This window comes from Urocitellus parryii, chromosome 5 (genome assembly GCF_045843805.1).
Source record: "Urocitellus parryii isolate mUroPar1 chromosome 5, mUroPar1.hap1, whole genome shotgun sequence".
Classification (NCBI taxonomy): domain Eukaryota; kingdom Metazoa; phylum Chordata; class Mammalia; order Rodentia; family Sciuridae; genus Urocitellus; species Urocitellus parryii.
In genome coordinates this window covers 175416142-175432204 of record NC_135535.1, presented here as the reverse complement: position 1 = coordinate 175432204, position 16063 = coordinate 175416142, and the positions used below count along the sequence as shown (strand labels likewise).

The following is a 16063-nucleotide window of genomic DNA, read 5'->3' as shown; positions in this document are numbered from 1 at the left end:
TAAGCTCTGTGAGGACAGGGTGATTGTCTTAGCCCTAGAAAAGTGTCTGACACACAGTAGGGCCAAGTAAATATTGAATGCACTATTTATTTGTGTGTGTGTGTGTGTGTGTGTGTGTGTGTGTTTTGGATTAGTTGGTTTTTTGTGGTGCTGAGGATCTAACCTAGGGCCCTACAGCATGCTAGGCAAATGCACTTTCACTGAACTACATCCCGAGCCCTGAATAAATGCATTTTATTGTGTGTATTTGTTTCCCATAGTCTTAGTAAAGGTGGAGTCTTTACCAATCAAAGTTCTGAGAACAGAGTAGTGATGGCTTGACTGTCAACCACCACTTCAGAAATATACATGTGTATATGGTATTTACATACGTATTCACTTAAATTTATATCCTGGAATGGTATTCTCAATGATGGGTGGAAATTAGAACCAGCTGGAAATTTTTTTCTTAATACCCATACTTGGGTTTCTAGTGTAAAGATTTGGATTTCATTTACCTGGAGTGAGACCAGACCAGGGCATGAGCATATTTTTAAAAGCTTTATAGCTAACTGTGAGATGCACCCAGCCTTTGAACCACTATCCTAACAAATGTCAGTTTATATCTCAAGCCCTAACTGAAAGCTCACTTGTTGATGTTCATTTTTGTTTGAAAGATGCTAATGAGTTGCTCCCACTCCAGAGGAGGTAACTAACCCATAAGAATTTTATCTTTACCTCTGATTAGTACTAGAGGATTATTAGTTAAGTACCATTAGAAATAATGCAAATTATTTCTCATTTAAGGGAGAAATCAAGATAGTGGTTTGACTAGGAAAGAACAATAGAATCCTGTTGGGTCTCAGGTAAGTCTTATCTAGCTCTAGTATGTGTGAGGCATTTTTTGATGGCTATAGAGTCTTAGACATGTAGTGAGTGAGTGCTAGGGGTTTGTCAGATCTTCTGTTAGGCCACATACAAAAGTTAGCTGAAATCAGTTGCTAACGTGTAGTCTCATCTGCTTCTGGTAAACCTTTTATGCTGGACATTATTTAATGGACAGAGGACTGGGCTTCCTTGCCTTTCCACAAGAGTCCATATATCTGTCTGTGCCTGTTGGTTGACATGAGTTTATACATATGTTTGTGTTGAGAATTTGTACTGAGACCCATTTACTTTAATAAGGGCATCTGCTGGCAGATCTAGGAGGGAGACCTTTACTTACCTCTCGTGTCAGGAGCCCTCTGATGCTGCAAAAAGAAACTTTCCAATGTGAACAGCCCAGTTGGCTCAGGGCAGCTTGTGTGCACTTTGGTCCAGAGTCCTGGGTTCAAACATTTCAATATTTCAATTTTGATTCTTCTTTGAGAGGAAGGTAGAGGCCACCATTTTGTTCAAATGTCCCTAATACTTTACAGCTTTTCAAATGCAGGTGATTCCATTGCTGGTGGGCAGGTGAAGGGAAACAACATTAAACCTTGTTTGCTTCCCTTTTGTGACCTCCCTTTGGCATTTTCAAATGTGTAACCGAGCCATTCTTGGCTGTAAGGATGCTTGGATTCCTGGGCAGGCTAAGTCAGCCACTTCTCTGTGCCAAGGAAGGTGAGCATCAGCTGAGACTGCTGATGGCAGAATGAGCAATTCTAAGTACAACAGTGGAACAAGACGTCTTCCAAGTCGGAATCTGGCTGCTGTCCTGGGGGCTCTTCGTTTTAGTGTTGAGATGGGTATTCTAAGGATGAGGGGTGTTAATAACAATAAAATTTTATGTGCTGTAAAATGCCTTTGGTAGTAGCAAATAAAAGTGACCATTGTGAAAAACAGTCTACATGTTCATAAACAGGAGAGTGGTCAAATAAAAAAATACCATGTCTATCCATGAAAAATCATCTAGGCTTTTAAAATCATGAGATAGATCAGTTTAGGTTGACAGAAGAGAATCTCAAAGACTTGTTATTGAGTTGAAAAAAAAGTCAAGTGTCAAATCAACACCCAATAAGATCTTGGCTGAGCAATGTTATTTTAATAATAGCAATGTGCATCTTGCTTGTATAGTTAAAATATAATAAGAAAAACAAAAAGTCTGAGTAGATATACAATGTGTTATATTTCATATTTTATACATACAGAATTACTCATGGAGTTGAGCTATGGCACAGGAACCTGGGTGGTGTTTGGATGCTTTGGGCCCCATTTTTCTGCCTTTTAAACTTTCTCCTATAAACAGTTATAGCCAGGGTTGTAATTCTGTTCATTTTTCACTTCACCCATCGAAATGCATAAAATCTGAGAAGAGGAAGAAAAGTCTCCTGCATTGATATCAGCAAGGTTCAGAGATCATTCTCTTGCTCATTCTGGTCATAGGTGGTTGGTATTGCCATTGCTAAATGATTGGAGTTCCAGCTAGAAACTTTGTTGTTTTAATTCATTTTGGTAAGGAAAGGGTTTGCCCAGTTCAAAGCTAGATGAAAGCAAATAGGAGCCAGGTGTGGTGGCAAACTTGGGAAGCTGAGGCAGAAAGATCACAAATTTGAGACAGAACTTGGCAACTTAGTGAGATCCTGTCTCAAAATAAGAAAAATTAAAAAGAGGCTGGAGATGTAGCTCAATAGTTGAGCACCCCTGGGTTCAATCCCATGGTGCCAACAGAGAGTGGGAGATGCTTTCCTCCAGTTGAGAAGTTTTGTTCTCAATTTTGACGAATGATTCAAATTACAATTTTGCCTTACATGTTGCTAAGGAGCTAAAGGCATGTAGAATCTCTTTTCAAAAAGCATATTCCCTCATGCTTATAAGGACAAACTGGATCGGTGTGGAAAAGGTTTGCCTGGCTGTGATTTTGCTAGCCCTAAATATACCCAAGCTGGCTCCTTTCTCTCTGTTTCTGCCCAAGTTGCCACCCCCTCTTCAACTGCTCTGCTCTGCAAAGTTTTCTTCAAGTCTTCCTGGAGCCTTTTGTTTACAATCAGTCAGGTTTGAGGGGATAATTAAATGATGAAATGGAGAAAAGGGTTTGGTAGCCCTTCTGACCCATTTTGTATTCTTTGAGATGATTTGAGCACCAAAGAGCCTTTTAATCAGTTTTGTGTGGTTCCTGAGTGGGTCTGGGTAGAAATGGCTTCAGGAAATCTGCAAGTTACCTAACATTGCTGTGCCTCAGTATCCTCTTTGCAAAGAGTGCTGGTCTTGCTCAAACTCTGAGGCACAAACAGGTCTGAAATTCCATATCCAACGCCACTGAACAACCCGCTGCCCTTCCTTAAAGGGATCTCTTTTGCTTCTCTGAGTTTGGGTTAGGCCTAGGAAAGAAAGGTGTAAGAATGGAATGTAGGAAAAGCTTGCTTTGCTATTTCTCACTTCAAAAGACCAAAGAAAAATAGTGTTAGCTGTGCCCACCTCAAAGAAAAGGGTGGGAGAGTTCTTTCAGTCACCCCTACCCCTTACAGGGTAGAATATTAATAGACCAGAACACATGATACAGGAGTTATTGGTAGGGTCCCTCTTTGTCAGTGTTTTGGTTTTGGAGGTCAGTGTCTCATTCTGAAAGTTCCAGAAATGTCACTCACTGGCAGGTCATTTCAAGGCGGGAAGATGAGAATGGCAGCCATATTGGTTTGAGTGGTGAGTCTGAGGAGACGGTGATGTCTACTTAACATCCCAATCAGCACTGCCCTCCTCCAATCCTCCACTAGTTCCCTTCTCTTACTCACTCTTCTTTCTTTTACAAAAAAAAAAAGTAAGATTTTAAATGGCTTTGAAGATAGTAACCTAAATAATTTTCATAATTTAATACCTCAGAAATGAGAAACCATAAACAGAGATCTTTTTTTTATCCCTCTTCAAAGCAAAGCTCATCACCCCTCTAGCCATGTGTCTCACATCTTATACCAGAATCATCTGATGCTTTGAAAAAGACAGATCCCTAGAAATATCTGTAAATTGGCCCCAGATTCCCTGTAGTAGGGTCAGGGGAGTCTGAATTTTTGTTTTGTTTTGTTTGTTTGGGGGCATATTCTTTTTTTGCGGGGGTGGGCAGTGCTGGGGTTGAAACCCTAGGATTGCAACAAATGTTAGGAAAGCACTCTACCACTGAGGCACATACCCAGCCCCAAACATATATATATATATATATATATATTTTTTTTTTTTTTCTGGTACTGGAGGTTGAACCCAGGGTTGCTTTACCACAGAGCTACATCCTCAGTCTCTTTTATTTTATTTTTTTTTCGAGACAGAGCCTCACTACCTTTGAGGCTGGCCTCAAACTTGCAATCCTCCTGCCTTGACTCTTCAAATTGCCTGGGTTATAAGTGTGCACCACCACCCCTGGCCCAAATCTTTATTTTCTCTTCTTTTCTCTCTCTCTCTCTCTCTCTCTCTCTCTCTCTCTCTCTCTCTCTCTCTCTCTCTCTCTCGAATTCCCATGGATGGTTTCTTTCCCACAGCATTTGAGGAGTTTATCTCAATAACCAAATCAAGGTCATGTTGTTGCTAATAACTCATCTCATATAATCTATCTCTGGACCACTCCAATCCATTTTGAAGGAAAAATGCTCCAGTTAGTATGCTGTTTTAGAACACAGTGTACATGTCATGTGCTAATTATGGCCAGTGACACTATAAAATAAAAGTGCATTACTGAATGCTTTCAATTTCTTATAATAATGGTAAGTAAGGTGGCATGTCATGGAGCCATTTTAGCCCCAGACATCACTCCAGAGAATTCCAAACAGATAGAGACAAGTGCCATCAGGACCCGGATCCTTTCCTCTCAGGCTGTTTACCCACAGAAATAGGATGCCCCGAGGCCACACTTCCCCAAAGTGAAGTGTTGATAATTCTGGTTATCAGAAAGATATTACTGGGAGTGTGATATGCAGAGCATTCACATTTTCTTGATAGGTTAGTCATATGAAAACTGACAAAGAAGGGAAAAGAGCAGTGATGTGGTGCAATATCAACAGACAGCTGTCCCCTGGCTTCTCGATAAATAGGATGACTCACATTGCTGAGCAGTGTGGTCATTGCCAAAGGAATGGCCCTCTCACATTTCTTCCTGATTCACATATTCAGCAGAGTGCGCTTGTCATCCCCTCCCTCTCGGGCTTCCCAGACATTGAGTCTGGAATGAAAATTCACCTGCCTCTGAGTTGGCCACTAGTGGGGGTGGTGGGTGTTACTTGTGTTCCCAGGTTGGAAGATTATCTCACCCTGCCCAAGCTATTTAAGCTGACGGGTGTGGAGAGGCTCAGCAGGGCCAACTCCAGGGGCTCATTCCACAGGAGAGAGACAACGCAGACCCCTGCCACCAACATGATGGTACTGAAAGTAGAGGAACTGGTATGTAAGACACATTATTTTTACACAAGGAAAACGGGCTCATCTTGGTTTTAATTTGAAAGTTGAGATGCCTTTTTCTTTCAGACATAATGCAAGGGAACTCTGAGAATGTCATATTTGGGAAAAAAGGGGTTGGTTTATGTGATGAAGCGAGTGAAATTGGAATAAAATGGAGCTGCCAGTAATGAATTCTCTGCATATTTCCTATTTATTATGTTCTCCTTTGGTTTTATTACTATAGTGTGGAATCACAGGTAGTTATCAAAATGCCTTAGGGGAGATTTTTTTTTGCAAGAATATATGGCTGGAAATTTTCCAAGTCAATGCTGAGAGTTATCAAAATTACCTAAAACTAGGGAATTTTAAATAAGCAGAGAAGAGGTTGTGAATCTCCTAGAAGAAATCTGATTATGTGAACTCAAAGTAGATTTAAATATTTCAACCTACACTGAGCCTTACTTTAACTGAGAGAGTAGGACATGCACCTGAAGTTAATCCTGGGTTATCTGTGGCCATCTGAGAGTGTACCACATGGAGGTGCCTGTCACCAGGGAGGAAGGACCAAGAACCTCCTGCAGCATCCTCTGTGGAGAATGATCCCCAGTAAGGGCACTGCTCCTTCTGACCCTGCGGTCTTCTTCCTTTGCAGGTCACAGGAAAGAAGAATAACAATGGGGAGGCAGGGGTATTCCTTCCAGAGGATTTCAGAGATGGAGAATATGAAGCTGCTGTCACTTTGGAAAAGCAAGAAGATCTAAAGACACTTCCAGCCCACCATGTGAATGTCGGGGAGCAACAGTGGATAAGTGAGAAACAGCAAGAGGCAGAGGTGAGAACCTTTCATGGAATCTATTATTGGGGGGGTTGGCGCTGGGTGAGGGATGGAGGCACCATGGAAGAAAGGAAGAAGAAAGAAAAGAAAACCACTCCAGAGATGTTTTCTGGACCAAATTTTAATTCTAAAAGAGGCAAAATATATGGAATAGGTTTGGGAAAATAATTCTTAGAAAAGACCATGACTGCTGGATTCTGAATCAATGATTTAATGTGCTATGAGCATGTTTGATTGAGAAACAGGCTTAAAGAGATAATCATGTCATATGAGTTTCCAATGCCGTATTTTGTTTACTTAATCTCAAGTAAAGGAGACCTCTTTTTCTCAATAATGTGGTTTGTGGTCCATGGATCAGTTAGACTGTATCTGTTATCTGTATTGACACAATCTCTGTTGCCAAGCGAAGTCTGACTACTTACCAACACAGATAAAATGTGCATCAGTTTGCTATAGTCCCGACTAGTGGGCCACCTGAAAGAGAATGGCACTATTATTTCAGAACTTAATATTTATTATTAGATTCTTTTGGGCTGAAAAAAAAACCTTTAATTTTTGAGCATGATAAAATTCTACAGAAATCTGAGGCTTATTTATGGCATTAATTAGGAAATCATCACTCAGAGACTAGATCCTGTCTCCAGTTAGTCAAGGGCAAAGGAAGAAAGCATGAAGGCAATTAGCTAAAAATTAGAACCCCAAATACCTGAATAAAAAATTACTAAACCAAAGTCAAAGAATTATTCATTTATTTTTTTAAATTTTCTTGCTCAAACTGTTCACATTCTTGTGTCAGACTTTGCAGATTTTGTTTAGACAACAGCAGAAGGCATGCCAAGTGGAATTCACCACGATTTTGACACCTGGATTTCTTTTTTTAGCTCAAAAAGAAAAAACTAGAACAAAGATCAAAGCTTGAAAATTTAGAAGACCTTGAACTAATCATTCAACTGAAAAAAAGGAAAAAATACAGGAAAACTAAAGTTCCAGTTGTGAAGGAACCGGAACCTGAAATCATTGTAAGGACTGTTTGGTTCTGAAGTATTAATATCCAGTGTTGGTGGTAGAGGGGAGCAAATACTGGTGGAGGGTTTGACTGAATGTAGGACAGTTCACAGTGATTCTCATGCTATTTTTTTTTTTTTTTTTTGGCTTTAGACAGAACCTGTGGATGTGCCTAGGTTTCTGAAGGCTGCTCTGGAGAATAAACTGCCAGTAGTAGAAAAATTCTTGTCAGACAAGAACAATCCAGATGTCTGTGATGAGGTAAGGTTTATTCCAAGCACTGCAAAATCCAGATCATTAATTTTGTATTTCTAATGCTTTACTGAAGCCTTGAGACTTTGGTGCCAAAGTCTTTCGACCTGAAACAGTTTCCCCAGCTGTTACCACATCTGCCAGAAGCATAACAGGAGAGTGCAGTTGCCCCCGCCCCCCCCCCCAAAAAAAAAATTCTGGATTAGTGCAATGGATTGGTTTTTGTATTCATATAATTCTGGCTGATTTTGAGTTTGTCTTTAATTTCTCAGATCCTTGGGAAAGACTTAACAAGGCAGGGTCTAAAAGTTACTTTTGGAGAAATATATTATTAACATTATCTTTGGTTGGAGCCAAACACATCAATACTAGACAGGCAATCTGGAAACTGGAGTTCAAGTTCCAGTTCTACGCCTACTTGGCTATTTGATTTTGAGCAAGCTCAAATGCATTCTTTAAGCCTCAGTTTCCTTAATCTGTAAACCTAGTCTACTACAGTGAAAAAAATGTCCAAAGTTTTTCCAGCTCTAATAGTCTATTAATTCACTCACATGAAGCCAATTTACTAGAAATCACTAATCCTTTTGTTATTTTCACCCCATGAACTAAGATGGGGGATCCTATTAAAAATGAGTCTCTCATTCTTTCAAGAAAATGAACTAAATCCTTTTTGATATTCAAGCTAACAACAGTTTTGAATGGAAGAAAATTGATCTGCATAACAAAATGCTACATGAACAAGAAAAGTGTAAAATACAAGAAAGGGAAATGTCAGTACTTAGGTAGCTTTGAGGTTTTAAGTCCACATCCCTCAGTGTAAGCCTTTGAGCACTTAGAAATGTATGTGGCAGGAAGCTCCAATCATAGTTGTGAGATAATTATTCTAATTCTGAAATTGTTAACTTTGGCTTTTCTGTTCATAAAGAAGTACTCAAGTTTCTATCAATTAGGCCTCCAGAGTCCCCAGCTTCATACCTCTGAAAGGATGGTGAACATTTATATATACATCGCTATCTCTTTTTTAAATCTCTGACAGTATAAACGGACAGCTCTTCACAGAGCATGCTTGGAAGGACATTTAGCAATTGTGAAGAAGTTAATGGAAGCTGGAGCCCAGATTGAATTCCGTGATATGGTAAATATATTTCTTTGCTTGGAAATGAACCAAAATAAGTAGACTATATGAAGCTCAAGAAAACCTATCCTAAAAAACTGGGCTGATTGGATTGAAAATTGATCTGAGAGAACCAGGCAAAAGCTCATTTCTCCATACAAAAGAGAGTTGGAAGATGGGACTAGGTCATGTGGAAAGTATTTCCCATACATGCTGAGGAGGGGGAGTGTTCTGGGGAAGAGAGAGGAAGTGAAAGCTGTTGAACAGAATTCAATAACCTCATCAAAGAGTTGGGTCATTATCAAGTCAGTAGCATTACTGAGAAGTCATACAGTTGACACTTGCCTTTCAACACCTCTGCCCTCCCATTATACACAGCAGCCTGTTCTTGGCCCCTGGGCTGCCAGCAATGTATAAGAAATTTTTAGCTGTGCACTTTATGTGAGAGATGCCAATTGCCACCGATGAGATTTGGAGCTAGACTGCATACTAAATGAATTGCATCCAAGGAAAGTAGCTGCTATTCAGAGCTCAATAATTCAACCACTGTGATTTCTACAAAAGACCAGTATACAGTATATTTTATGAACTGAAGATTGGGCTGGGAAAAGGCTTCATTTATTTAAATGCAGCTCAATTTGATGTTACAGTAAAGTAGAAAAAGGATATCAAATATTCAAAGGACTTGGCCAAAACCGAATCTAAAGACCAAACAAGTTGAAAAAGAATTAAAGAAGCAACAACAACAGCAATAAAGTTTGCATGTAGTGACACCAAAATTCAGGAGTGTGGGATTTGGAAGTCCAGAGATAAACCAAATAGAGCAGAGAGGAGGAAATCTACTAAAAGAACAATGTGCAGGGATCACAAGAAAAGGCAGTTGAGGTACTGAGGCTCTCCTGGAGAAAACGACAACAGGGGACATATTTAGGCAGTTAAATTACAATACTTGGTAAGAATCTTCATCTATAATAGTTAGAATTGACCTGGGGACCACCTAGTACCTCATGGATGCCCTAACACACCTGCATTCCCCTGGGCCTTAGAAACCCAGTACAAATCCTCCTGACCAGGTTCTCTCGTTGTGTCCTTTTACCTTCTGGTACAGCTCGAATCCACAGCCATCCATTGGGCATGCCGTGGGGGGAATTTGGATGTCTTAAAATTGCTGCTGAACAAAGGCGCAAAAATCAGCGCACGAGATAAGGTATTTCCCCTTCAGATCTCCCTCCTTCTTTCTGCCATCCTCCCAGCCGTCTTCCCAACCCCACCTCTCCACTGAGGTCATCTGGCAACGTGGGCTGTGTGGGCACCCTAGCCATGTCCCCCCCTTGCACCTGCCTTGGGGTCTAGGACAGGGTCTGTCTTTACTTCCAGCCAATCAACCATGTCTTCCCATTTTCTAGCTGCTCAGTACAGCACTGCACGTGGCGGTGAGGACCGGTCACTATGAGTGCGCTGAGCACCTCATTGCCTGTGAGGCGGACCTCAATGCCAAAGACAGAGTGAGTAGACGGACAAAGCTGGGCTGCTGAATTTGTTGGATTGTTTTTTTGGAATCTGGCAAGCAGGGGTGCCCGGACGGGACCCACTGCTGGCTTCAGACCTATCACTAGCCTATTGGCTCTGCCTTTCTAGGAGGGAGATACCCCACTGCACGACGCCGTGAGACTGAATCGTTACAAGATGATCAGACTCCTCATTATGTATGGCGCAGACCTCAACATCAAGAACTGTGTAAGTACTGCAAACAAGGGGTAGAGCTCGCAGGCCTCCTTATAAATAACCACATGAAACATTACTGCTTTCTTCCAGGGTAGTTTTTTTATATATATATATATATATAGAGAGAGAGAGAGAGAGAGAGAGAGAAGCCTATATTTTTCAGATAACTTCCCATCCATTCTTCATTTTGGCTTATCTGTATATATCTCAAAATAATTTCCTATATTAAGGCCTTGAAAATTCTTGTATAAGTACAATATTAACTTCATCAGTAAGCAGGGAATGTAAGCAACTTTTTCTATGGTATAAATTCCCAGGCAAACAGCATCTAATGTAGGCTTTAAAAATATCAGGAGGAGGAATGAGTATAAATTACTGGAGAAATAATTTTGAAGATTTTGGAGAATTACTTTACAATAAAGGAAAAGAGTCATTTTCTAAATGCAAATAATTTCCTCTCCTTATTTGTGGTATTGTGAGGTTGAAAGGAATATTTTATCATTTTAAAAAAGAAGAAAATATCTGGCTTGGTGACAAGGACAAAGATTGGTGATAAATGGAGCCTATTTGGGATGGAAAATGTAACCAGTAGGGTTCCCTCATGCTAGATACTAAAATTGGTTTTATCTTAATAATTTTTAAAAGAGAAAAAGTAGATTCAAGGAAATCGCCAAAAAGCTGCAGAACATACAGTTTTGGGGGGACAAGATGATCAAACTCCCCAAGGGTCAGGTAGATCATGTAAATGACTTAAATGAGTGGCTCCTGGGGTCTGTGCACATGGCCCAGTAGGTTACTGTCTGGATCACAGGTGCCATGTTGCCACCTCTTCTGATTTTTGCACAAATCCAGTTAGGAAATTGCTTGATGTCCAACTGTTGCCCAACTGTTGCCAATTAAGTCTAACTTAAAAAAAAAAAAAGTCAAATCTAATCTGGGCAAAACATAATAGATCTCTAGACTGATTTGCATCTCAAAGCTTCTAGTTTCCAATCTATGGCTTAAAGCATACTTTGGAATGAATTTTTAGGACTTCTCATAGCTAAAGACAAGCATTGAAAGGTGACATGGTTTAAATATTTGTAAATATCTTGAGACGTGTGTATAAAGGAGAACAAAATTTGATAAAAAATTATTGATTCACACACGTCATTGACATCAAATACGAGAAGAGTAAGTTCCCTGGGAAGACCTCGTGTAAATCCTGAGAAGCTGTGGAAAATCTGCTTTCAACAGTAGCCACCTGAGTGCTAACTCAAGGTGCACAGAGCAGCACCTGAGCGCTAAGCAGAGGTGCTGCAGTGGCTCATTTGTCAAGAGTTCATATCAATTAAGAATTATTTTCTGCTGGGTGTAGTGATGCACACCTGTAATCCCAGTGACTGGGGAAGCTGAGGCAGGAGGATCTGGCAATGTCTCGAGATCCTTTCTCAAAAATAAGAAGATCTGAGGAGGTCGCCAGGGGTACTCTACAATCCCCTGTATCCAACAAAACAAATGAAACAAAATAGACAACCAAAACCCAAAACCAGACTATTTTTCAAAGCAATAGGACCAAGAAGGATAGTACCACTTCCTGGAGCTATTAATTCCACAGAATATTGGAGATGTATACAGGCACTTTTGTTTTTTCAAACTTCAAAATGACTTGGGTTGCTCTTGTCACTTAATGTCTAAGGACCTGGGATATTACCAATATCCTACAGGAACAAAATAAAATAAAAAAAGCTAATATAAAATACCCAAAGCATTCCTATGAGAAACAGCGAAGGCTTGTTTGAATATAAAATGCAAATCACTTATAGTAGAAACCATAAAACACCTTGATAACATGTACTTTATTAGCATACCCACAGAGGATGGGAACTGATTATTCACATGCAAGTCAACTTCCCTTCTCTCTTTTGACTAGGCTGGGAAGACCCCGATGGATTTGGTGCTACACTGGCAGAATGGAACCAAAGCAATATTTGACAGCCTCAAGGAAAACTCCTACAAAAGCTCTCGTATAGCTACATTTTAAGAGAACCGAGACTCTTCATCAGTAGCTGTTCACTTTTTTTTTTTTTTATTTTGAAGGCGTAGCCCAAAAGAAGAGTAACTAGCCATAAGATCCAGCTTGTTTGTCAACTTGTTAGGAAGACATACCTAAGGAAGTTTCAAGAAACCCCAGGGATATTATACCTATTTAAATTAATATTAGTGAAACTCACTGTTTTATTTATTTATTGACTTCAATGCTTATTTATTTATTAACTTCAATGGCACGGTTATTCTGACTTTCATGAGCATCATTTGTTGGGCAAAACTTAATTTGTGCATAACACTGTCAGAGCCTTTCCATAGATGGTTCTTAAACCATGCAAAGGTACAATGTTCTAAGTGCCAGCTTATTATATGTCCTCACTCATGCTGATAGTTTAAGGTATTTTTTAAAGGACAAGGGTGATTATCGCAGGCCTCTTTTCTTCTGGAGTTTTAATGCTGATGTTTGGGTGAAGCAATGGAAGGCATGTAGTAACAGGAAAGGAAACAAGAGCATGAAAGCAATTCAGTACAAAAGACAGTAAAGCCAGCCATTTCACCCCGGGCCTGGTTGTTGTTGCAGTTTTAACCAAGTCACACAGTGTACCAAAGCAAAAGAACGTCATGAGTGTAAGCGAAGGGCAGTAGAAGGATCTGCTGATGGGGCCATGAAGAACTGAGTTTGATCTCAAAACATGAAAGGAAATGCAGACTGTAAATGTGTAAATATTTATTATGTTGTAGGTATATTTTATATTCATAATAAAAACAAACTCACTCTAAACCTTCTTCTAAGTTCTTCTGTAAATATGGTAGGAATGTCCCTTGTGAAAAAAGGCCACTTAGGAGGGTGGATTTTTTTTCATTGTTTCCCATATTGGATATTTCCTGTACGATAGCACTCTCGGTATCCAATGTGTGTACAGATAACCCTGAGGATCTTGTTAAAATGCAGATTGGGATTCAGTTTGTCTCAGGTGGGGCTTGGGATTCTGTATTTCTGACAGGATCCCATATGATGTGGCCATGGAGTCCCACAACCACACTGGGCATCAAGGTTGAGAACTGTAAACATAAGGAAGCAGTTCTTTCTGCTCCAACTGTGTGGAGAAAGAGACCTCTGGTGAGATGAAAAAGTACTGCAAGTTCAATGAGTGCTCCTAAATCCCATAACTCATCAGAGCTTTAACCATCACTGCTGTGGATAGGGCTGGCAAGGTCAAAGGCCTTTGACTGACATTTTGACCTCCAATGGAAGCTAAATTGCTGCCAAGTCTAAGGTTAGGTGCTAAGACCTCTGTGGATAAAAAGTGTCTCCTGTCTTTCTGGGGCAAATGAATATTAAAAACATAATTAGCTGGGTGCAGTAGCCCATGCCTATAATCCTAGTCACTCAGTGGGAGTCTGAGACAGGAGGACCACAAGTTCAAGGCTAGCCTCAGCAACGCAGTGAGCCCCTAGCAACTTATCGAGACTTTGTCTCAAAATAAAAATAACAATAATAAAATAAGGGGACTAGGGCTCTAGCTAAGTGATAAATTGCTTTGGGGTTCAATCTCCAGCACTCCCACCAAATAATAATAATTAGAAATAATATATAGTATCAATTTATGGCAAGTACAATGAAGGGAAAAAATGGAGTGTTATGAGTATCTAAGATGTGCAGGTATACAATTTGGTGGGGATGGGAGGGGGATTCTATAAAGAATTTTTTGGGATGGTGACCTTTAGGGTGACTATGAAAGATAAACTGGAGTTATTCAAGCATAGTGTTCCAGGCAGCAGAAGAGCATAGGAAAGGGCAAGGGTATGGGAAGGTCTAGCACTTGAAGAAATATATGAAGGCTAATGTGAAACACAAGCATTGTATCCCCCAAAGCTCATTCCAGGCAGGATCACGTATAATTAACCTCTTAGTAAGCCTCTACCATTTTGGAAGAGTGTATAGGCACAGTCTATAACCAGAAAGTCTTCCAGTTATTCAGTCATGGACACACCGAGTTGTGAGGTTGGTTTAAAAATTTTTTTTGTGAATTTTCTATCTACTCTCTAACCAATCCATGGAATTCATCTCCCACAGGCTTTTGAGTGTTCGTGGCAATTTCATGCTCTCTGTTCGCTTCCTCCTAATTCCCTTTTTGCCACCTCTGTGCCTTCCCCACAGGGTCTTGGCTAGCTTGTGAGAAACTTAATTTGTTCTTCAATTTTTTTTCCAAGTAAATCACTTACAACACAGATGGCATTTCTCTTGATTCTACTGATAACTCTCATAGCATAATGTGGATGTATTACTATAAAATACAATTTTTACAGTATCGTCTTCAAGCCCCTCTCCCCAAAAGAGCAGGGAGGGAAAAAGGAGAAAATTTAATGAAAGTTGAGGATCTCTGTTGCCACAGAGAAATATTTGCACTAATAAAGAGGTAGAGAGCATGAGAGACAACAAGGAATAAACCCCATTAAACTAAGACCAACTCTTGTTTATCTGTAATGGAAGTGGTAAACACTTAAGGGAAAAATTTCACGTTTCTATCACACAGAGTCAATTTTTGTAAGCTCCTTGTCTTCCCGCTGAACTAACTCTTTGTTCACCATCTTTTATCTTGTGTTCCCTCTCTATAAAGGGCACATCCCATTAGCCAATGGAGAATACTCTAAAGTTGTTCTTGACCTTTCTCTTAGCTGCTCCCTTTCAATCAACCAAGTCTTACCAAGTACACAGCCTTCAGAACTCTGTAACCTGTCCCTGCCCTCCAGGCCTAGGTGCCTCTCTCCTAGTTTAGACCAGCATTACTTTTCCTCTGGAATACTCAAACACTCCTTCCAGGGCTGCTGGACTTCAGGCTTATATATTTACCTTCAGGCTTACTTACCTCTCTGTTTTTTTCAAGTTGTGACCAAAGATTTTTTCTAAAATGCAAATCTAATCAAGTCATTCTCCTTTCTAGCCCTTCCATGGCTTCACATTTTCCCCAGGATGAAATGAAAACTCCTTAACATGTATAATAAAATCCTTAAAATATGGCTGCTGCTAACTCTATTTTTATCTCTCATTATTTCCCTAGTTAAACTGAAAATTTCAGCTCTACCGAATTTTAAGTTCCTTGAAGAATCCAGGCACTTGATTTACTGTTTTTATGAGCAGCTCCCTCCCCATCCCAACCCACCCCAAAATATTGCAAAACTTCTTCTCATCCATCTCCTTTGGTTTAGTTGTATTTTCTCCAGGAAGCCATCCTTGAACCCTTAGATTTTGTTGGTTCCCTCAGGTGTGATCCAGTTGTACTTTTCCCCTCCATGTCATGATTTTTTTAAAAATTTATATATAACAGCAGAAATGTCATGATGTTGATCATATTGTTTTTCCTCTCTCCTCTCCTTTTCCAATGGAAAAATCTCCATTCTTATCTTGAACAAGCAATAATACTTATTAAGTATTAAACTAATATAGAAATGAATTTTGAAAATAGTCAACATCACCAATAATCTTAATTTCATGACATCCTTTGATTATGTGTCCACATTATTTATAGGTAGAAAGCAGTTTTCTAATTTTTTCAAGTGGACAGTTTATTCTAGGCATCTTTATAGATGGTTTTGTTTCAACATATAATGGATCATTTCATCCTGTCATTGGGCATTTATATTGTTTCCATTTTCCCACTATTTTAGTCATTGCTTCAATGAATGTTTATTTACAGACCCTTTAGACACCCTTTAAATGTTTATTTATACACCCTAACCAGTTATTTCTAAAGAACAAATATACATTAGTATCTATAAGATTAGTA

At 39.6% G+C, this 16063-nt stretch overlaps 1 protein-coding gene across 1 annotated transcript; it reads left to right on the top strand.

The window, feature by feature from the left end:
* The first annotated feature begins 5211 nt into the window (after positions 1–5211).
* Ankrd1 (ankyrin repeat domain 1) lies at positions 5212–13056 on the top strand. The gene is made up of 9 exons (XM_026397340.2): positions 5212–5319; positions 5969–6148; positions 7033–7170; positions 7310–7417; positions 8445–8543; positions 9631–9729; positions 9929–10027; positions 10161–10259; positions 12160–13056. Exons 1-9 carry the CDS (start codon positions 5293–5295, stop codon positions 12268–12270), a joined length of 960 nt encoding a protein of 319 aa, XP_026253125.2. The 5' UTR covers positions 5212–5292; the 3' UTR covers positions 12271–13056.
* The last annotated feature ends 3007 nt before the right edge of the window (positions 13057–16063 follow it).

Coding starts and splice junctions, on each gene's coding strand:
- Ankrd1 (XM_026397340.2), top strand. CDS start 5,293: ATGATGGTACTGAAAGTAGAGGAACTG. Junction 6,149..7,032: donor AGAAACAGCAAGAGGCAGAG/GTGAGAACCTTT, acceptor TTCTTTTTTTAG/CTCAAAAAGAAAAAACTAGA. Junction 7,171..7,309: donor AACCGGAACCTGAAATCATT/GTAAGGACTGTT, acceptor TTTTGGCTTTAG/ACAGAACCTGTGGATGTGCC.